Here is a 20,807-nt window from a genome sequence, read left to right as displayed (position 1 = left end):
TCAGACTACCCCAAATAGCCGACTTCCTGTTGGGCTGGGGTAAAAAGTAATAGCACGAAGGATATATGAACCGATGAGATCTATAAGTATATCGATTTTCATATTATTACATGCAAGCGTGTTTGATTTATGGACCAAGTTTTCGGACCCCGTTCCAGGGGGCGCTGTCGAGCCCCCCTGCCACGCCCGGGTCCCAACTTCAGCCCGGCTCTAATGGCCGCGGGTTCTGACCCATGTGCAAAGTTTCAAGAGTTTTTGAGCATGTTAAGAGACCCAAAAGTGCCCGAATAGTCGTAAGAAAAATAATAATAATAAATAATAATAATCCGAAGGAAAACAATAGGGCCTTCGCCTTTTCAAGGCTTGGGCCCTAATAAAGAAGAATAATCCGAAGAAAAACAATAGGGCCTTCGCCTTTTCAAGGCTTGGGCCCTAAAAAAACTTCATTTTATACAAAAATTATTAAGAAATTTGAGGAAATATTTTGTTAATTTTTTTCTATTAAACCATGGAATTAAAGAATGCAACCTGCTAAATGCATAAGCACAGGCAAACTGATCTGAGAGCAGCTGGAGAGTGTCAGTGTGAGAAGGAAGATGTCGGTGTGTGAGTGTGACGGCGGTGATCCACTTGTCCGTGCGACACTTCTGTCGCGCTGCACTCCACTATATTCCTATGGGTGACGTCAAGCGACTTTGACGCGCTCGCAAAGCATTCCGGGAAGGCGGCGCTTCATTTGAAAAAATGCCGCGCGTCAAAAAGCTGGCCGATGCCCATCTTTATGCAAATGAATTCCGTTGAACGCGAGGCGTCTATCCAATAGAAGCACGCACATGGAGACGGAGGGAAGTCTCTCGCGGGTCCTTTGTTTTTGACTGGCCGCTGGCTCAAAACCACGCCCATAGCGGTAAACTAGAAGAACGCCCATCAACGTTCACATGTGGGGAGGCGTTGCGACACCACACGACATTCGTGTCGGACAAGTGGATCAGTACCGTGACTGTACTGGCGGCTCGCGCGCGCACAACAAGACGCTGAGGTAAACACACACACACACACACACACACACAAGTCGGAGCTTTGATTGTGAGTCTGTTTGTCTGTCAGACTCACGTTGTGCATCTGAGAATCATGTCGAGATCAGGCATGTTTTGATGTCATCACAGCAGAGCTGATACTGCCACCATAACACACACACACACACACACTCACTCACTCACTCACTCACACTCAGACAGACTGAAAACACTGACATGCGCTCGAGTAATTTATGATGTAATATGCAGAAATGAGCCTAATGCATATCTTAAACATGCATCTGAGAGTGTTTGATGGTTGCACTGGTGCCTGAACAAAATGTACCAGCAGCGCATCCATTCTTCTGCGCGTGCATGTTTGCATATTTGACATCATGACGTCGGCAGAGTTCATGCATGTTGTTTAGAGATAAGTTGGATCTCTCCTTTCTGTCTGTCGGGCTGCAGTGCACGCGCGACACATGTTATGATAGTAACATTTCAGAGCTTACAAACACATGTGTGCTGGTCAGCCAATCAGGATGATGGATCTATTGATCCGCCCATGCGTGTGATGTAACCAATCATCTGGAACTCAGGAGTGATTTCGGCTTCCGGGTTGTAGTTGGAGTGTGTGTGTGTGTGTGTGTGTGGAGACCGACTGGAGAACGCACGCGCTCGCAGCGTGGACGAGGCGCGAGAGCACAATCAGCTTTACTGCAGACAATCAGTGTGTGTGTGTGTGTGTGATCATGCCGACAGTCAGGTACAGTACAGCAGAGCAGTGTGAATTCAGTCAGTCTCTCTGGTTGTGTTCTTCCGGGTTGGGAATTGTGTGTTTTTGTGATGCAACGCGCTTTATTTCCTCATTTGGGAAATTAAGACGTGTGTGTGTGTGTGTGTGTGTGTGTGTGTGTGTGTGTGTGTGTGTGTGTGTGTTCTGGGTTTTGTTGACCTTTAACTGTCAGATTAATGTGCATGTGCTCATATGTTGCAGTAATGCATGTGAGTATTATATATATATATATATATATATATATATATATATATATATATGGCAGAATACATGTACATTCTCTGATCACTTGTGGCAGTTTTCATTCTAGTTCCCAGACAAATTGATGCTTTTCAATGTTTCGTGTGTGTGTGTGTGTGTGTGTGTGTGTGTGTGTGTGTGTGTGTGTGTGTGTGTGTGCTGCATGTGTTTAGTCAGCACTATAGCATGTGCTCTGCGCTGTAAACACATTCCCATGTAAAACCCATTAAACACACACTATATGTTCAAATATTAGATTTCATTTCAGGGTGTGTGAACTTTTCACAATGTTGATTATATAAAAGCACTTCAAACTTGGCCTGTAAACTGCTTTTGTTGTGAACTTTTTGTAATTTTGCATTAAAAGTCGCCATGATACACAAACTGGTTTGTCAGGCTAATATTAGAAGGGTGCGTCCATTTAAACCTGTGAAGTTAATAACCGGTGTATAGAAAGCTTCACAGAATGATAATGAGGAGGGCTGTAGATCTAAAACCTGTCCTGACCTATAATGTCCGTCTCTCCGGATGAAAAGAGTCGGATTCGGGTCTGTGGCTCTCCTTCCATTGCAAGGGTTCATGTCTCAAAGACAGTCTCTGAAACCTGATCATGTGACCTCCACCTGTCACTCTCAGAATGGATCTTAAAGGAATAGTTCCCTCAGGAATGAAGCTTCTGAATATCCTCTGAACACTTAAAATAACTTCAGTGAAACAAAAACCAGAAGATTAGCAGAATGTTCATGCTGTTCTTATGCATACGTAAAATAGACAATATTGCAATGCAATATTCTGCGGTATTAAATCAAGCTTTTGCATGCACAGATCTGCTGGGTGGCAGTTTTTGCTTATGACAAATGTGTGCTTTTCATGGTTTAATGTATGCAACAACAAAACATATTCACATTGAGTAACGTGCATATTTGGTTGAATGTATTACTGCGCTAAACACTTGCAAACAAGAACTTCTCAGTAAAAAATGTAAATAAAAACATGCCAGGCCTGGCTAAAGTAATGCATTACTTTCAATAAAAAGTAACTAAGTAATTAGTTACTTTTTAAGGGAGTAATGCAATATTGTAATATATTACTTTTAAAAGTAACTTTCCCCAACTTTATACAGATTATTAATTTTTACATTATATGCAACTGAAGTCGTGTTTATTTATGTAGTATATTTCATATGCAATGGTAATGCTTTACATAAAAGTGAATACAAAGTAAATATCAGTGTGATATTGTAAGATGTTTTATGTGTGTGTGTGTGTGTGTGTGTGTGTGTGTTGCAGTCAGAACGCTCTGTTTGGGATGGGGAATCCGCTGCTGGACATCTCTGCTGTGGTGGATAAGGATTTTCTTGATAAGTGAGTAGTGACGTGTGTGTGTGTGTGTGTGTGTGTGTGCGTGTGTGTGTGTGTTAAGGTCATACGTGCGCCGCTGTTCTTATGATCGATACGCTTCTGTGATCACACAACCTGAGCCAGAAACACACTGTGGATTTCCTTGAGCACTGTTAGTGTAATTATTCATCAATAATTAACGTGCGCGTTCGTGTTCGTGTTCACAGGTATGGATTGAAGCCCAATGATCAGATCCTGGCAGAGGAGAAACATAAAGCTTTGTGAGTGTATAAATCTCAATTTTAAAAAATGTACCCATGTTTTTGTGGTCCAGGGTCACATTTGAGCTATATGGGGAGGCTGCAGACCTGGAGCCGGTAGATATAGGACCCAAACAGTTTTACGCCCCTGGCAGTCTTACGCCCCTGTTGTTCCTGATGCGTCCAGTAGGGGGATATACTGCGAAATAACATCATTAAATCGACGCTAACACATTAATAACCCGTCCATAGACTTGACAATTTTGTGTTTTTTGTTCATTTAAATATAAACGCTACAGTGTAGATCTGCACGGATTAAAATCGAAAAATAGATGCAGATATTCAGTCGGGGTTCACTCTCTTCACTCAGCCTACAGAAGACTTTTGTTTTTGTGAATTGAAAAATTAAAAATACACATAGTTGGATCAACTACGTGTTATGACAAGTAATGATATGACCTACTGCAGTTATAGGCCTATTCACCGTATGTTTTGATATGGAGACTAAGTGAAATATGTTGTTGTGAATTTATATAAAGTTACATTTAGATATTAACCATATTTAGACAATTAGACATACAGTACCGTGTAATCATATGGATCCTCGATTTAATATCTGCTGTACTATTCTCTATTGGTCGTCACACAGCTACAAAACAGTGTCCTACATACGTGGTAAGATAAGTTTAAGCCAGATCGTCCTGAACTTTTAGGTAAATTCTGGGCAAGTTTCATCTGCATAAAGACAGAACCATCCAATGGCAAAACCTTTAAACTCAAAGGTTTCTAAAACAAATAATATCCTCGAGTCTGTTGTAAAGAACCTTTATTTTTTTATTGACAATGTAATATTGTATTGATTTGTGTAGTAGCCTAATTCAATCTCTTCTGATGTCCGTATACCCCCTTGTTTTTTTTGTTTTTTTCCCCTCTTCTCACTGTTAATGTCTGTATCCTTTCATTTGCAATACAAAATAAATAAATAAATTTAAAAAAAGATTAAAACATACCTCAATTCGTGTCGCTGTACAGTCTCCCCCTACTGGACGCATCAGGAACAACAGGGGCGTAAAACTGTTTGGGTCCTATATCTACCGGCTCCAGGTCTGCAGCCTCCCCATACTCCATTTAAGCAGAAAAGTGAATGTAGTTTTAGTGTTGTGGCGTCTCTGACCTGTAGAGAGCAGCAGCGACTTCTCTTTACATTCTGTAACTCCAGGAATCAAACCTGAGGTTCATCTCATCGACTTCACACTAACATTAAACCCTTCTCGTGTGTGTGTGTGTGTGTGTGTGCTGCAGGTTTACTGAGATCGTGAATAAGAGTAAAGTGGAGTATCATGCTGGTGGATCCACACAGAACTCTGTCAAAATCGCTCAGGTAAGTCTGGGACTCGTTATATACGTCTCTTACCTCAGATTTACTCCAGAATAATACTGTGTGCTTTATCCTCTCTCTCTCTCTCTCTCTCTCTCAGTGGATGATCCAGGAGCCGCATAAAGTGGCCACGTTCTTCGGCTGTATAGGAACGGATCACTTTGGAGAGATTCTGAAGCAGAAAGCGGCCGAATGTCACGTTGACGCTCATTATTATGAACAAGGTCAAGAACCGACGGGAACGTGCGCGGCCTGCATTACTGGAGACAACAGGTCAGAAACAAACACACGTATGCATGTGTATGAGTGGAAGCAGCCGGCTCATATACACACACACTAGCATTCAAAAGACTGGAGAGAAGTCTCGTCTGCTCACCAAGGCTGCGTTTATTTGATCAAGAATACAGTGAAAATTGTGAAATATAATTATTTGAATATAGTAGAGTGTAATTTATTCCTGTGATCAAAGCTGAATGTTCAGCATCATTACTCCAGTCTTCAGTGTCACATGATCCTTCAGAAATCAGTGTAATATGATGATCTGATGCTCAAGACACATTTATGATTATTATCAATGTTGGTGTTGTTGCTTCATATTTTTTTGAAAACTCATTTTTGCTTAAGGATTCTTTGACAAACAAAGTTCAAAAGAAATATAATCTTTTGTAATATTATAAATGTCTTTACTGTTACTATTGATCCATTCAGTGCATTATTGATGCATAAAAGTATGAATTTATTAAAACAATTCTTACAAACCTTTGGTAAAATGGTAGCTTAGCATATATGAATCAAATATTTTTAATCATAATTCATACTAAGAGAAATTAAAAGTTTTGATCAGAGATCAAACATTATACCTAATGCTCTGCTTTATCCAGAGATACACTGATATAGACTTATAGCAGATACCGGTAATTGAGAATATGGCTGATATTGATTTAAATCAAATACAGCATCATAACAATGTAATCAGAATTATGATAACATCTTAATACTTCAGATTATTTCTTATTCTTTCTTACAGCTTAACAATTCACTATCAATTATGCTTGACTGGTCCAGGATGATCGCCATAATTTCCATTATTATTATTTTTAATAGGTCTGTCCTAATAAAAAATAATGGAAATGATGGCGATACTGATAACATCACCATATATAGTTGCATCTCTACAGAGTGTTAAAAGACTGTATGATTCATCAGTGGATTAATGCAGTTTCATCTAGAGCTTCAATCTTTGATTTATGCTGTTTATTACAATCTGTCTGTACTAAAGTAATATATAACGTTCTATAGTGATTTTCAGGCTCGATGTTTGACTATTTCTCTGTGTTTGTAGGTCTCTGATTGCAAACCTGGCAGCAGCAAACTGCTATAATAAAGAGAAACATCTGGATGTTGATCACAACTGGAGTCTGGTGGAGAAAGCTCAAGTTTATTATATCGCAGTGAGTGATTCACTTTTTGCATTATGCTAGTTTGATTGTGAGCTTGTGCAAGAAACTAATGATGTCATATACCATGTTGAATAATCCAAGCCATTTTCTGGTCAAAATGCTCATCTTATTAAAGTATAAATCTGAAAAGTATTATGAATCTGACTCCTGATCTCCGTCCTGAAGGGTTTTTTCCTGACCGTGTCTCCAGAGTCCATCCTCAGAGTGGCCAAACACGCGTCTGACAACAACAAGATCTTCGGCCTCAACCTGTCGGCCCCCTTCATCAGCCAGTTCTTCAAGGAGCCGCTGATGAAGGTCATGCCGTACGTCGACATCATCTTCGGAAACGAGACGGTGAGTCTTCAGATCTTCAGTTTAAACGACTCACAAAAAGACTTAAAGTAGTCCATTTTATTCCTTAAAACTCATCTTTGATCACCAAAATGACATATTTAAATGTTTTTTTCTTAAAAAAAATCTCTTCATGTCTTAAATTAGCTTGAATGTAACTCGACACCCTTGCCTCATTTAGTATGCGTGGTTCTATGAATAAGCAAATGAGCCCCGCCTCCACTCACTCACTCACTCAGAGATCCACTGGTGGACGATCACACGTTGATCTGATTGGTTACAAGGTAGTTTGTGACGTCAGAAACACCAGCGATTTCAAACCGTGTTTTTGAGACTGTCTTTGGTTCACTGCAGTTTTAAACAGAAAGCAATGCTGTCAACTTGTCAACCACATAGACATTAAAAAGCTTGATTTTCACAACAGTGGGACTTTAAATGTCACGTATGAGGGTTAGTTATTAGTTTTTAACAAACCTCCACGCATTAGGTTAGTTCTTCGCACGTCTCTTCTCATTGGCTGTGATGATTGTGTTAAACTGATGCTTGTTTTACAGGAAGCCGCTACATTTGCAAAGGAGCAGGGCTTTGAGGTGAGTGAAAAATACTGATTCTTCTAGCACAATGAACACAAAAGGAGTAATGTAGACTTGTGAATGAAAGACCTGCTCTCAGTCCTGTATAATCTCCCGGTGTTCCTGCAGACAGAAGACATCGCTGAGATCGCACGGAGGGTTCAGGCTCTGCCCAAAGTCAACAAGAACAGGAAGAGGATTGTGGTGTTCACTCAGGGCAGCGAGGACACTGTGGCCACTGTCGGTGCGTCCGTCAAACCAATCAAACGCGCGAGTTATCTTCCATATGGTTTTATTAATTGTCTTTTCTTTTAGGTGATAAAGTGAAAGTGTTTCCAGTCTTAGACATCGACCAGAACGACATCGTGGACACAAATGGTGCTGGTGACGCTTTTGTGGGAGGTAAATGATTCATCAGATCAATTATTTAGACAATGATAGTTATTAATTCAGCCTTTATTAACTGTGCACTCTTTAATATGCTAAAATATATATTTTTTTAACCCTTTAGCTGTCACCCCCCTTTTTGAGAATGGACATTAAAATGCAGTATTCAAGCTTAAATGGTTGTAATTCAAGAATGCCTTGGGAGTATAGACCTAAGTTTGGTCTTGTTTTAAAGGGAAAAAATAGCAGATTATTGCTGAATAAAGTATGAAAAAGTTATGGAAGTTTAAATTTACATTAAATCAAACATAATTAATTAAATATTTTTATTTGATATAAAATATATATGTTACAAAATAGTTTTTACTATAAAATTACTATAAAATCAAAGCCATATATCTAACCAAGTTGTGTTCCAAATTTGAAGTTGATATCACAAAAATTGAAGTTCCCATGAGATTTTGTTTAGGCGTATTAGCAAAAATAGCCTCCGGGTGTCATTGAATTTCATTGAATTTAACTATATGCATTCTGCCATAAAAATGAATACATTTCTGTCACAAAATATGGAACCTTGAGACTCAGACCTTTCTGACAATATGTGTTTTGTCAAGATTAGAAAATATTTTGATCATAAATTATGAAACATAATGATGCCCAAAAGGGGAGGAGCCTGATAAAATAATTTAGAGTACTGTTTCTATGGTAACACAATTTCCAATTTCAAAACAGTTTTCACAGGATGAATTCTGAGATCGTAAGCTTTCAAATGCTACCTAATTTATGATAACTACTAAAATATGTAATGTAATAAAAAAAGGCGATAAAAAAAGATAGCATATTTTAGAGGATAATATATATATTATACTTTTTAGAAGATAATATTATTTTGTAATTTTTTATTGACAAATACTATATTATATGTTTTCTTATGAAATTTTAGCGTGAAAACTAACATTTCAATTATTAAAAGTGTGTGCGGCGACTTTTTGTGACAAAGGTCAGAACTCCTGTTATGATGTAGATATTTTGAGGTGCACTCTTGTCATAAATTCATCTATTACAGTTCCTGCATAATTTGTAACAAAAAACAGTGCTGAAATATATATTAAGGAGTCTTAGACCTTTCCAACGATATGTAGTAAACGTAGACGTCCCGTTGAACGCTAAAGTGTTTTAAAGCTGTAAATAAGACAAGGATTATTGGAGTATGTTTTACAAGAAAGTACACATTTTTAATTTTTTTCAATGCATTATTTTTTATTATTGTTTCAATGTACGTGTCCTGCAGGATTCCTGTCAGAGTTGGTTCAGGAGAAGCCGTTGGAAGAGTGTATCCGCGCGGGTCACTACGCCGCTAATGTCATCATCCGGCGAGCGGGCTGCACCTTCCCTGAGAAACCCGACTTCCACTAACAACCCCACAACCTCTCCTGTGTGACCCCAATATGGAATCTTTCATCTCATTTTCTTTCTTTATGCTGGAGTTTCAGCAACACAACCTGCGTGCCTCCACATTCGTTTACACGTTTCCTGTTAAACGGGCATTTTTCAGGATTGCGACGACCACATTACGTACACTCCGATGAGTTTGTGTCTTTGATCTGTTTTTATGCTACATTGCAATATAATTCTATATTTAATCTATTAAAGATCCATGATATCCTTTTAAGTGCATTTATATTTTCAAAAATAATAGTGGTACATTAAATTAACAGAATTATATAATGGAATTTTTGCTTAGAACATTTTTTGTCTTTCAGGTCTACATTTATTATGAAATACCAAATTTGATCTTAAACGCACAATGTTTGAATATGCATAATAAGCTGTATCTCATGTGGGAAGATCTTTCCACTTGCTCTTTCCTCTTCTGGAACACGACTGTTCAACTGACCAGTTTAATAAAAAGATTTTAACTGTTCCAAACTTCTACATCTCTGTTTTAAAGTCTGTGTGTGTGTGTGTGTGTGTGCGCGCGCGCGCGCGCGCGTGCGTGTCTGCGCATTAGTGAGTGTGTGCATTAGTGAGTGTCTGCATTAGTGAATGAGTGTGAGTGTGTGTCTGCATTAGTGAGTGTGTGTGGGTGCGTGCATGTGTGTGTCTGCATTAGTGAATGTGTGTGTGCATTAGTGAGTGTGTGTCTGCATTAGTGTGGGTCTGCAAGTGTGTGTGGGTGCATGTGTGTGTCTGCATTAGTGAATGTGTGTGTGCATTAGTGAGTGTGTGTCTGCATTAGTGTGGGTCTGCAAGTGTGTGTGGGTGCATGTGTGTGTCTGCATTAGTGAATGTGTGCGTGAGTGTGTCTGCATTAGTGAATGTGTGAGTGTGTGTCTGCATTAGTGAATGTGTGAGTGTGTGTCTGCATTAGTGAATGTGTGAGTGTGTGTCTGCATTAGTGAGTGTGTGTCTGCATTAGTGAATGTGTGTGCATGAGTGTGTCTGCATTAGTGTGTGTGTGTGTGTGTGTGTGTGTGTGCGCGCGCGTGTGCATGAGTGTGAGTGTGTGTGTGTCTGCATTAGTGTGTGTCTGCATTAGTGTGTGTGTGGGGGTGCGTGCATGTGTGTGTCTGCATTAGTGAATGTGTGCATGAGTGTGTCTGCATTAGTGAATGTGTGTGCATGAGTGTGTCTGCATTAGTGTGTGTGTGTGTGTGTGTGTGTGTGTGTGTGCGCGCGCGCGTGCATGAGTGTGAGTGTCTGTGCATTAGTCAGTGTGTGTGGGTGCGTGCATGAGTTTGTGTGTCTGTGCATTAGTGAGTGTCTGCATTAGAGAGTGTGTGTGCGTGCATTAGTGAGTGTGTGTGTGTCTGTGCATTAGTGAGTGTCTGCATTAGTAAATGTGTGCACGAGTGTGTGTCTGCATTAGTAAATGTGTGCACGAGTGTGTGTCTGCATTAGTGAATGTGTGTGCATGAGTGTGTGTGTGTGTATGAGTGTGTCTGCATTAGTGTGTGTGTGTGCGTGCGTGCATTAGTGAGTGTGTGCATGAGTGTGTGTGTGTGTGCGTATATTCCGTAGTTTGATAGAAAGAAGCTCTGTAAAACCTGAAGAAAGCTTTCTGTTCGCATTCCCATTCATCTCATCGCCTCACACAGGGCTGATCTAATATGCTTCATTTTCAGAGAAACCCACTAATCCTAAACCTACCTAAAACTTTAACACGTCACTGGCTGCTTTTCAAGCATAAATGTGTTTGTTCCGCGTGCTTCAGTGTCTGCGGTGGTGTGTGTTGAGCTCGTCTCTGCTCCAGCAGGTGTTCATCCAGCTCCCTCAGCTGCTTCAGGAAGCCCCAGTTTGGGACGATGTGTCGCCGCCGTTTGACGTGTTCGATGGCGTCTACAACCGTCATGTTCTCGTAGATCATCAGGAAGGCCAGGAAGAGTGTGGCCGAGCGACTGCGGCCCATCACACAGTGAACAAGAAGCTTATCTGGAGAAATAAACCTCATTATTGCAATAGCAGTCAAGATTCATTCTATTATTTTCCTTATGCTTTTTAACCAACTTCATGAGGTGCTTTTAAACGGGTCCTTGATTATGAGTTAAATTTTTTTAACTGTAGTTAGTGTGTAATGTTGCTGTTTGATCATAAACAACACCTGCAAAGTTACAACGCTCAAAGTTCAATGCAAAGGGAGATATTTTCTTTTACAGAAACCGATTTTTAAAGTCCACATGATATCAAAATTGACCATATTTACTTTGTTTGCCTAAATTGATCGTTTTGTGGTGAACAATTCATCCATGCAAGTCAATCCACACAAAAAAATGTTTGGCTTCGTAATCTTTAATCAAAATCTGAAAATGCCCCTCCCCTCTGCATTGGAGGACCTTCCCTGATGACGTCGGTTTGACGGTTTTGGTGTCTGCTCTGCTCAGTGTTCCTGGGGGGGTTCCTGAATAATTCGATTGGTTGGGTCCTTACCATAGACTGTAAAAAAATAGGTCCTTACATGCGCTCGCTCGATCTAGATTCCGGGAGATTTTTAACTAATTTGCGGGCAATTCTGAAATTATCGTACATTTTGGGATTTTTTTCATTATTGATCGTACATCGTACAGAGGTCAAAATTATCGGACAAATACGATAATTATCGTACGTCTGGCAACACTGTGTCTGCTTAACACCAATAACTACGCCCCTCCAACTGACAGCAGACCGGCTGAATGAAACACCTACTTTTCTAGATCCAATCAGGTGCTAGTTGGAAAAAGAGCCACGCCCACTATTTTTCCTCATTTAGTATTCCGTTTCTCTCTGAAAATACGTCACAACACTGAGATAAAGTCGGTTGCAACTTCCAGTTCACGTGGACTTTAAGGACTACAACCAACGGCTGGTAGGGACTACAACAAGCTTCTTCCTGGGTTGGTGACATCACTAACCCTAAAATACAGTTAACACTGTCAGGGTCTGAATCGGCCTCGAAATGATTTGAAATTGATGCCATCGTTAATATTTACATCTGAGTCGAACTCGCGGTTGTGGAGGGGTGGGACATTTCCCAAACACATGATAAGCGCTGCCAATCACAACACACCGGGCCAGCTAACCAATCACAGCACATTTCGGATTTTGGAAGGAGGGGCTTCATCGAAAACGACGCGTTCAACCAGACTGAGAGGAGCTGTAATAATGTAAAATATGTGAAAAATTTTGTTTTTTAACAATCAAGCATGAAAACATATTTTAGTACACCCCAAAAACGGATTCGAAAGCTTGACCAGACTCACAAATGTGCTCTACTACAACTCTTCCTCTTCTCAACATGGACTGCGTGTTCCCGGGGGCGGGGTTTATATACATTTTAGTGTTGGTGATGTCACTAACACGGGAGAAATGTTGTGTAGTTCCTACCAGCCGTTTGTTGTAGTCCTTAAAAAACTATTTATTTAAAAGCAAATATATTCCTTTGCTTTGAACTTTGAGCGTTGTAACTTTGCAGATGTTGTTTATGCTCAAACAGCAACATTACACACTAACTACAGTTAGAAAAGTGAAATCATAATCAACCACCCCTTTAGTAGTATCTCAGTGATACTAAAATAACTCACTCTGTGGGTTTGTGAGGGTCTGGTGGATGTGTTCAGCAGCAGAATAGAAGTACTGGCTGAGGTTGAATGTGGGAACGTCCTCCGCTGTGATCCCGTAGTAATGCACGTCCATGTCTCTGTAGTATTCAGCGCCCGTGTCCACACTGTTCCACTCGCCCTCCGCAGCGTTCAGGATGTGCGTGATGCCCATCGTCTTCAGCTTGTATCGGTCTTTAGCTGTCTCTCTTCACAGAAACAACAGCTTAGTCAAGACACTGGTTTCAACTAAAAACGCAAAGTTTTTATGGGTTTTTGCCGTTCATTTACTACACTACAACTGCGTTTTGGGAGCATGAAAACGCAAACTTTTGAAAACGGGCTTCAAAGTGCAAGGTTTTGATAACGATACCGTTGTCTCCGTGTGTTATTTTGACAGAATGCGATTTAACAGGATTCACCCAAAAATTTTGTTTTATCATTGTTGTCATTTACTTATCCTCAAGTTGTTCTAAACCTGTTATGAAAGTCAATGGGCCCCATCAACTGTGTGAGCATACTACTGCTTCCTTAAATGTATTTTCACTAAATAAGAAATTAAGGATTTTAATTAATCCCCAAAAAGTGTTTTGTGTGCTGTCTTATTGTTCAGTAATCATAGTATAAAAAAGCAACTATCTTTAATGAAATGGCAGCTGTCATGATAAGAGTTGTAACACCTGAACCTAATAATTGAGTATAACATGTTCCCATGACAACTGATTGTCAGGAAACAATTGGTAAATGGCAGTTGCTGGCACTATAAAGAGTCTCATCAGGAAGCACTAATATGTGTTGGAGGTCAATGTTTTGGCATGTTTTGTATGAAATTTTAGTGGTGCTGTTGTTGAGGTGGTTAGTTGTTGTATTTCTGTTTGGCCATGGAGGGTACCACTAGCCGACTCTTAAGGTATGATGATAAATTGTGGTATTTGTTAACAAGTAGCATTCATCTAACAAGGTGTGTTTTTTCTTCGTCTGCAGTCTTTCTTTGGCACTTCTCAGTCTTTGTGTCTGTGACCATTTTGGAAGTGGTAAGGTTTATCCAGGCAAGTTCAATAATTCATGTTTGCTAGCATGTCTGTTTGATTCTTTCTTTCCCTTTTTATTTTCTTCTAGTTGGTGGATTTGTCAGGAGTGGTTATCCTGTATACTATGAGGCTGCTTTCCCCATGCAGGATGTGAAGCCGCGAAGTTCCTACAGCTGGTATGGTGCTGATGCATCAAATCCCATCAGTCCTCAAAGACCAAGGAGTAACACTTACAGTGCTACACAAGTTAAGGGTGTGTATAGCAGTGTAAGCTATAGTCCTCAAAATGGCTTATCTGGTTTTGGACCAGTGACTAATGAATATAAGCCTGGTTCTGACTCTGATGCTAGTAGTCAACTTCAAGGATCTCTGATATCTTCAGCTGGTAGTGGCAGTCTTGTTTCTGGTTCTGTGACCACTGCAATGGGTTCAAGTATGCGCATTGAGTCTCTACCTGAGCAAACACAGCTCAACCAGTCTGGAATCCAACAACCATCCCAAGCCAGCTCACAATATGTTGAGCTGTCAGGTAGCCTGCTGTCAGCCCAAGCCAGTTCACAGTCTGTGGACCAGTCTGGCATCCAACAACCATCCCAAGCCAGCTCACAGTCTGTGGACCAGTCTGGTATCCAACAACCATCCCAAGCCAGCTCACAATATGTTGAGCTGTCAGGTAGCCTGCTGTCAGCCCAAGCCAGTTCACAGTCTGTGGACCAGTCTGGCATCCAACAACCATCCCAAGCCAGCTCACAGTCTGTGGACCAGTCTGGTATCCAACAACCATCAGAAGCGAGTTCCCAGTCTGTGGACCAGTTTGGCATCCAACAACCATCCCAAGCCAGCTCACAGTCTGTGGACCAGTCTGGCATCCAACAACCAGCTCAAGCCAGCTCACAGTCTGTGGACCAGTCTGGCATCCAACAACCATCAGAAGCCAGCTCACAATCTGTTGAACTGTCAGGTAGCCTGCTGTCATCCCAAGCCAGTTCACAGTCTGTGGAACCGTCTGGCATCCAACAACCAGCACAAGCCAGCTCACAATCTGGTTTCCAAAAACCTACACAAACTGGCTCTCAATCAGTCAACTGGCCCATTGGTCTGCAGCTGGCTCAAGCTAGATACCAGTCTGTGGTCTGGCCTAGTGGCCAACATCCAGGACAGGCCCGCTACCAGTCTGTGTCCCAGCCAAGCAGTCTGCATTCAAGCCAAGCCAGATACCAGTCTCTGTTCTTGCCCAGCAGTCTGCAGTCAGCACAAGTCCGTTACCAGTCTGTGGACCAGCTAAGTGGTCTGCAATCAGGCCAAACCAGCTACCAGTCTCTGTCCCAGCCCAGCAGTCTGCAGTCAGCACAAGCCCGTTACCAGTCTCTGTCCCAGCCCAGCAGTCTGCAGTCAGCCCAAGCCCGTTACCAATCTCTGTCCCAGCCCAGCAGTCTGCAGTCAGCACAAGCCCGTTACCAGTCTGTGGACCAGCCCAGCAGTCTGCAGTCAGCGCAAGCCCGTTACCAGTCTGTGGACCAGCTAAGCGGTCTGCAATCAGCCCGTTACCAGTCTCTGTCCCAGCCCAGCAGTGTGCAGTCAGCCCAAGCCCGTTACCAGTCTCAGTCCCAGCCCAGCAGTCTGCAGTCAGCACAAGCCCGTTACCAGTCTCAGTCCCAGCCCAGCAGTCTGCAGTCAGCACAAGCCCGTTACCAGTCTCTGTCCCAGCCCAGCAGTCTGCAGTCAGCACAAGCCCGTTACCAGTCTGTGGACCAGCTAAGTGGTCTGCAATCAGGCCAAGCCCGCTACCAGTCTCAGTCCCAGCCCAGCAGTCTGCAGTCAGCACAAGCCCGTTACCAGTCTCTGTCCCAGCCCAGCAGTCTGCAGTCAGCCCAAGCCCGTTACCAGTCTCAGTCCCAGCCCAGCGGTCTGCAGTCCGCACAAGCCCGTTACCAGTCTCAGTCCCAGCCCAGCAGTCTGCAGTCAGCACAAGCCCGTTACCAGTCTCTGTCCCAGCCCAGCAGTCTGCAGTCAGCACAAGCCCGTTACCAGTCTGTGGACCAGCCCAGTGGCCTACAGTCATCCCGGCCCAGTGGTCTGCAGTCAGCACAAGCCCGTTACCAGTCTCTGTCCCAGCCCAGCAGTCTGCAGTCAGCACAAGCCCGTTACCAGTCTCTGTCCCAGCCCAGCAGTCTGCAGTCAGCACAAGCCCGTTACCAGTCTGTGGACCAGCTAAGTGGTCTGCAATCAGGCCAAGCCCATTACCAGTCTCTGTCCCAGCCCAGCAGTCTGCAGTCAGCACAAGCCCGTTACCAGTCTCTGTCCCAGCCCAGCAGTCTGCAGTCAGCACAAGCACGTTACCAGTCTGTGGACCAGCTAAGCGGTCTGCAATCAGGCCAAGCCCATTACCAGTCTCTGTCCCAGCCCAGCAGTCTGCAGTCAGCACAAGCCCGTTACCAGTCTCTGTCCCAGCCCAGCAGTCTGCAGTCAGCACAAGCCCGTTACCAGTCTGTGGACCAGCTAAGTGGTCTGCAATCAGGCCAAGCCCATTACCAGTCTCTGTCCCAGCCCAGCAGTCTGCAGTCAGCACAAGCCCGTTACCAGTCTCTGTCCCAGCCCAGCAGTCTGCAGTCAGCACAAGCACGTTACCAGTCTGTGGACCAGCCCAGTGCCCTGCAGTCTGCCCAGGTACGTTACCAGTCTGTGGACCAGCTAAGCGGTCTGCAATCAGGCCAAGCCCATTACCAGTCTCTGTCCCAGCCCAGCAGTCTGCAGTCTGCCCAGGTACGTTACCAGTCTGTGGACCAGCTAAGCGGTCTGCAATCAGGCCAAGCCAGCTACCAGTCTCTGTCCCGGCCCAGTGGTCTGCAATCAGCACAAGCCCAGTACCAGTCTGTGTCCCGGCAACCCAGTAAAATACCACTTCAACCTATTAGTCTGATGCAGTCTGTCCAGCCTGGCTTTCAATATCCAGCACCTCTACACTCTCAAACTACTCAAGATAAGCATTTATCTCCAGGCATGTTGAGGTTGTTGCATCAAGTGAAGTCATAGCTGCATACTTTGCCTTGTTTTCTTCAGTGTTTGAAAAAAAAATAAACTCCCCTGTAATCAATGTCTACTGCCCGTTTTAGTATTGTTTGTACTGCATTAGCATGTCCTCATCTTTGTTTAACAATCTGCTTTGTTCTCTCCTACGTTTACACCTGGAGATGAGTTTTGGTTGATCAGATCAAAAGTTTATGATAAAAACAGGTGTAAAAGTTGAGCTTATCCACTTTCAACAACTAGTTGAATGCATTTGACTAGATTGCTTAGTGTTAACGCTCATGTGGTAGACTGTTTAAATGGCCTTGAATGACCAACTGACCCAATGCATTAACATAATGTGAAGCATGTCACCCTTCCAACAGTTCAAGTGTGCTATTAGTATACCTTTTAAACAAAGTAAACCGAAACTATATATTTTTTAAATAAATATACTTTATCTACTTTGAAAACTAAGAAAAATTACACTTAAGTATACTTGACATGCTTACAGAAAAGTCTATTTAGCCTATACTTGTACAACATTTTTGATCAAGATGTACTGAAAACTATTCTTGGCTGCTTGTTCACTATTTCATAAACAATTGATTTTTAGAGAATTTATGTTTGCTAATTCTGAGTATCTGAATTGTTTGTAGTCCAATGCTAGTATACATAAAAATTTATATGAAATCTACTTCACTCTTTCCCCTCCATTGACTGAATTTTCCAGCCAGCCATGTTTTCACGGTAGGGGCGCTATAACACATCTTGGAAAGAGTACATAATCTCCCGATTAAAACCGGGGTAAAGAAGCCACAGTCAAGTCACCTTTATTTATATAGTGCTTTTTACAATGCAGATTGTATCAAAGCAGCTTCACAGTGATAACATGAAAATAATACAAAGTTTGTTTCTAGAAGAAAATTGCGTCATCGTCCACCTTAGGTATACTCAAAAAAAATATTAATTGGATGAATATGATTTAATCATGCCACATATATTCCATCTAAACAAACCAAGTTAAGTCAACCAACCTTTATCATGTTATTTGAACACAAAATTGATGTGTTGGTTGAACATGATATTAACATTTCCATTAAACTCATTTGCATCTTTTTTGGGTTACATGTTCATTCTTAGTTAATTTAGTGAGATTACTTTGAGTGTAAGGCAGATCAATATTATTGTTGAATATTAAATGTCTCCAACCAAGCAATTCAAAGCCAAGGAAACATTAACCCTTCAGTAACAAGTGATAGAAGATTGCTTGGGCAAATGTAAAATAACTGCCTAAAGTTACAGAATGAAATGTTGGCCCAGGAAGGGTTAATGACTGAAGTTTTAGGGGTGTTGATGGACCCGATCTACTCCATCTGTTTTGATCATCATGCAGAATCCAATCTGGACGTAGTGTGATGACGTAAGTTTATTTTTGGGTGAACTGTCTCTTTAAAAGCGCGCCTTAACAGAACGACCGTTGACAGCCGTTAATGAACGCTAGTTACGGGTCTCAAATTTGACTCTGGTATCTACCACACATTTCTGGGTCAGTGTTTAGTACGTCAGTAGACTTAATTGGATAAATGTTGCTCCTGCATCGTTAGCATCACAAAAGGGTTAGTCAAATGAAACGACTCACTCGTTTCCGATGTAGACGTTGGGCCAGACCTCATTGACGTGTGTGTAGGCGACGCTGCCGTGCGTGAGGTGTTTCTCCAGCTCGTATCCGTTTGGTGTCACATATTCCTCTTTCACTTCACTCACCTCCGACTTCACACCAAACTTCCTCCGTGAGGTCATTTTCAACCGCGGATTCGATTAAAACAGCATAAAACACATGTATTTTTGTGGTCGAGTTGGTTTGAGAGGTGCTGAGTTGAGTCGACTGCTGTGGCCTGACTACAGGCCGGAGGTGGGTGTGTTAAATTCGGGGTTATTTTTAGAGGTCTGAATTCCCTCTCTTTCTCTCACTAGAGAGGGCTGAACCCCAAAACACACACGTGTGTGTGTGTGTGTGTGTGTGAGAGAGTGAGTGTGAGTGAGTGTGTGTTACACATTTACACACTTCTCTGAAAGATTTACCCAATACAATACTGTCATAACTGAACACCACACATTGAACCCAAATGAATGCAGAAAACTGAAACCAAGCATCATGATTTAGGATTATTTTCCTTAAAACCATATCTTTCCTGTTCACTTCCCAGTGGGCATTTGTCAATTTATCAGCATTGATGTCAAAATCACGTCATGAAATAGGTAAAAAAGGAAAGTCATAATGACGACAAAGTGTCGATGTCAATTTTGTCAAGATTTTGACCTCTGCTATTTTGATGTCATGCTTTGGTTGATGTTAATTCAACATTTATTTGACGTCAAGATGTCATGATGTTGGTGTAATTTTAATGCTATTTTGGTATTATTCAATATCAAGCTTCGATATCAGATTAAATTGACCTTTTATAGTATATGCAATTATAGTGTCTGCTGTCATTTTAAACGTGACCTAAAGATTTAAACAAATAAAAACACACATGCAAAATATAGACCTATAGGCCTACAACTTTCAAGATCATTCAGTCTAGGTCTTTTAGATGTTGAAAATGAGTCGCATTGATTTACAATGAGTAATAAATATACTTTTCCAAACATATCAGACGTTGTTTTGACAAATTTCACATCAATTTGACGTCTTATTTCCTGACATCAAATCAACATCGATTTAATGTCAATGATATTGACCTGAGATGTAGGCACCAGAAAAAAACATGTCAGATTGATATACCTTTAATTGTTGGGCCTCTTTACAACCACAAGGAAATTATTACAAAATCTAATTAAAATATGCATATTCATATACATGGTGGTCAAAATCTTGACTATTTGTTGATGTCAAATTGACGTCAAGGTGACATTATATTGTAATCTTCAATTCTATGATTTATTTACAATTTGTTTAATTAGTGAACACAGTTGCCTGTTAGTTTATTCTAATCTATCCCATCTCTCCTGAGGTTTGAGTCCAGCTGACGGAGCTGTTGAAGGAATCCGGCGTTGGGAAGAATGTTCCGGTGGGAGCGAACCGAATCAATGGCTTCTGCGATGGTGAGTTTTTCGTATATCATCAGATACGCCAACACTAACGTTGCTGAACGACTCACTCCTCTGGCACAATGAACCAAGACCTTCCCCGCTCCTGAAAAACACATAAAACCACCATCACACATCATGATTATTTCAAACAAATCTCAAAGACGCCTGTAGAGTCACGAACGTGAAACACTATTCGCATGCAAGCCATTTTACTTTGTATTCAAGTAAAGCACTGTATTAAAGTCACCGATGAATGATTTACAACACGACCCAATGTGTATTCGGGAAGTAAATAGTCAGTTTACAGGATTAGTTCACTTCAGAATTAAAATTTCCTGATAATTGACCCGCCTGACCTTTCCAACGTGATTACGTAATGTGTGAAGTCATGGACATGCAAGATGAGCATTTGTGGTTAAAAAGTATATACCGTATTTTCCGGAGTATAAGTCGCATCAGTCAAAAAATGCGTCATGAAGAGGAAAAAAACATATATAAGTCGCACTGGACTATAAGTCGCATTTATTTAGACATTTATTTCACAAAATCCAAGACCAAGAACAGACATTTAATCTGGAAAGGCAAGTTATTCAGCTCCACAACAGCACACAGAACAACAGGCTGAACAGGTGTCCGGTATGTTAGCGTAACACATTAACAGTTATTCAGCTGCACAACAGCATAAAGAACATATACCTGGGAGGCTGAATAGACTAAACTAACATTAGCCAGCGAGTCCAACAAGTTACCGGTCAGCAAGTTCACCAAGCTCCCGATCTCATTCCACAACATTGAGTTCTTCCTCTGTGTCGCTTCTGAA

At 41.6% G+C, this 20,807-nt stretch overlaps 4 protein-coding genes and 1 long non-coding RNA gene across 18 annotated transcripts in view; 3 read left to right on the top strand and 2 right to left on the bottom strand.

Annotated features, from left to right (window-relative positions):
• Window positions 1–561: 561 nt before the first annotated feature.
• On the top strand, window positions 562–9,724 carry adkb (adenosine kinase b). Of its 4 annotated transcripts, none has more exons than XM_079595396.1 (12): window positions 562–612; window positions 993–1,039; window positions 3,342–3,416; window positions 3,620–3,673; window positions 4,955–5,033; window positions 5,131–5,303; window positions 6,373–6,481; window positions 6,656–6,826; window positions 7,378–7,413; window positions 7,525–7,639; window positions 7,711–7,797; window positions 9,074–9,724. In XM_079595396.1, the coding sequence occupies exons 3-12, from the start codon at window positions 3,361–3,363 to the stop codon at window positions 9,196–9,198; spliced, it is 1,005 nt and encodes a 334-aa protein (XP_079451522.1). In that variant the 5' UTR covers window positions 562–612; window positions 993–1,039; window positions 3,342–3,360; the 3' UTR covers window positions 9,199–9,724. The 4 variants fall into 4 exon arrangements, with proteins under 4 accessions (XP_079451522.1, XP_079451520.1, XP_079451519.1 ...); XM_079595394.1 differs by having other exon boundaries at window positions 567–617; window positions 1,002–1,039; XM_079595393.1 differs by lacking the exon at window positions 562–612 and having other exon boundaries at window positions 924–1,039.
• A 768-nt stretch (window positions 9,725–10,492) lies between these two features.
• Window positions 10,493–18,803, bottom strand: dusp29 (dual specificity phosphatase 29). The gene is made up of 3 exons (XM_079595397.1): window positions 18,534–18,803; window positions 12,840–13,063; window positions 10,493–11,214 (listed from the first exon to the last, which is right to left on the bottom strand). The coding sequence occupies exons 1-3, from the start codon at window positions 18,692–18,694 to the stop codon at window positions 10,949–10,951; spliced, it is 651 nt and encodes a 216-aa protein (XP_079451523.1). The 5' UTR covers window positions 18,695–18,803; the 3' UTR covers window positions 10,493–10,948.
• On the top strand, window positions 13,583–17,568 carry LOC306989554 (uncharacterized protein). Of its 11 annotated transcripts, none has more exons than XM_079595383.1 (6): window positions 13,583–13,764; window positions 13,839–13,888; window positions 13,974–14,497; window positions 14,639–15,157; window positions 15,203–16,487; window positions 16,633–17,383. In XM_079595383.1, exons 1-6 carry the CDS (start codon window positions 13,736–13,738, stop codon window positions 16,674–16,676), a joined length of 2,451 nt encoding a protein of 816 aa, XP_079451509.1. In that variant the 5' UTR covers window positions 13,583–13,735; the 3' UTR covers window positions 16,677–17,383. The 11 variants fall into 11 exon arrangements, with proteins under 11 accessions (XP_079451509.1, XP_079451515.1, XP_079451514.1 ...); XM_079595382.1 differs by having other exon boundaries at window positions 13,624–13,764; window positions 13,974–14,545; window positions 14,591–15,428; window positions 15,468–16,467; window positions 16,565–17,383; XM_079595391.1 differs by having other exon boundaries at window positions 13,645–13,764; window positions 13,974–14,545; window positions 14,591–15,157; window positions 16,633–16,983.
• The window catches only part of LOC306989562, a 17,186-nt gene continuing 15,049 nt past the window's right edge, over window positions 18,671–20,807 (top strand). The window contains exons 1-2 of the long non-coding RNA XR_013795661.1: window positions 18,671–18,806; window positions 19,909–19,999. This is a non-coding gene — a long non-coding RNA (uncharacterized lncRNA). The remainder of the gene's footprint in view (window positions 18,807–19,908; window positions 20,000–20,807) is intronic.
• The window catches only part of LOC306989561 (dual specificity protein phosphatase 13B), a 3,937-nt gene continuing 2,691 nt past the window's right edge, over window positions 19,562–20,807 (bottom strand). The window contains exon 3 of the mRNA XM_079595401.1: window positions 19,562–20,090. Within this exon, the coding sequence (XP_079451527.1) occupies window positions 19,885–20,090 (206 nt within the window). The 3' untranslated portion in view covers window positions 19,562–19,884. The remainder of the gene's footprint in view (window positions 20,091–20,807) is intronic.

The sequence above is a fragment of the Phoxinus phoxinus genome (assembly GCF_949152265.1).
Source record: "Phoxinus phoxinus genome assembly, chromosome: 21".
Classification (NCBI taxonomy): Eukaryota; Metazoa; Chordata; class Actinopteri; order Cypriniformes; family Leuciscidae; genus Phoxinus; species Phoxinus phoxinus.
The sequence above is the reverse complement of the archived record's forward strand: the minus strand, read 5'-3'. Positions and strand labels throughout refer to the sequence as shown.

Excerpts from the sequence above, each read along its gene's own strand:
- dusp29 (XM_079595397.1), bottom strand. The coding sequence starts at position 18,694 with ATGACCTCACGGAGGAAGTTTGGTGTGAAGTCGGAGGTGAGTGAAGTG. Across the intron at positions 13,064-18,533 it reads AACGTCTACATCGGAAACGA|AGAGACAGCTAAAGACCGAT; the intron begins GTGAGTCGTTTC and ends GTTTCTGTGAAG. Across the intron at positions 11,215-12,839 it reads GACCCTCACAAACCCACAGA|ATAAGCTTCTTGTTCACTGT; the intron begins GTGAGTTATTTT and ends TTATTTCTCCAG.
- adkb (XM_079595393.1), top strand. The coding sequence starts at position 939 with ATGTGGGGAGGCGTTGCGACACCACACGACATTCGTGTCGGACAAGTG. Across the intron at positions 3,417-3,619 it reads GATAAGGATTTTCTTGATAA|GTATGGATTGAAGCCCAATG; the intron begins GTGAGTAGTGAC and ends TCGTGTTCACAG. Across the intron at positions 5,304-6,372 it reads TGCATTACTGGAGACAACAG|GTCTCTGATTGCAAACCTGG; the intron begins GTCAGAAACAAA and ends CTGTGTTTGTAG.
- LOC306989554 (XM_079595381.1), top strand. The coding sequence starts at position 13,736 with ATGGAGGGTACCACTAGCCGACTCTTAAG. Across the intron at positions 13,765-13,838 it reads ACCACTAGCCGACTCTTAAG|TCTTTCTTTGGCACTTCTCA; the intron begins GTATGATGATAA and ends CTTCGTCTGCAG. Across the intron at positions 13,889-13,973 it reads CTGTGACCATTTTGGAAGTG|TTGGTGGATTTGTCAGGAGT; the intron begins GTAAGGTTTATC and ends ATTTTCTTCTAG.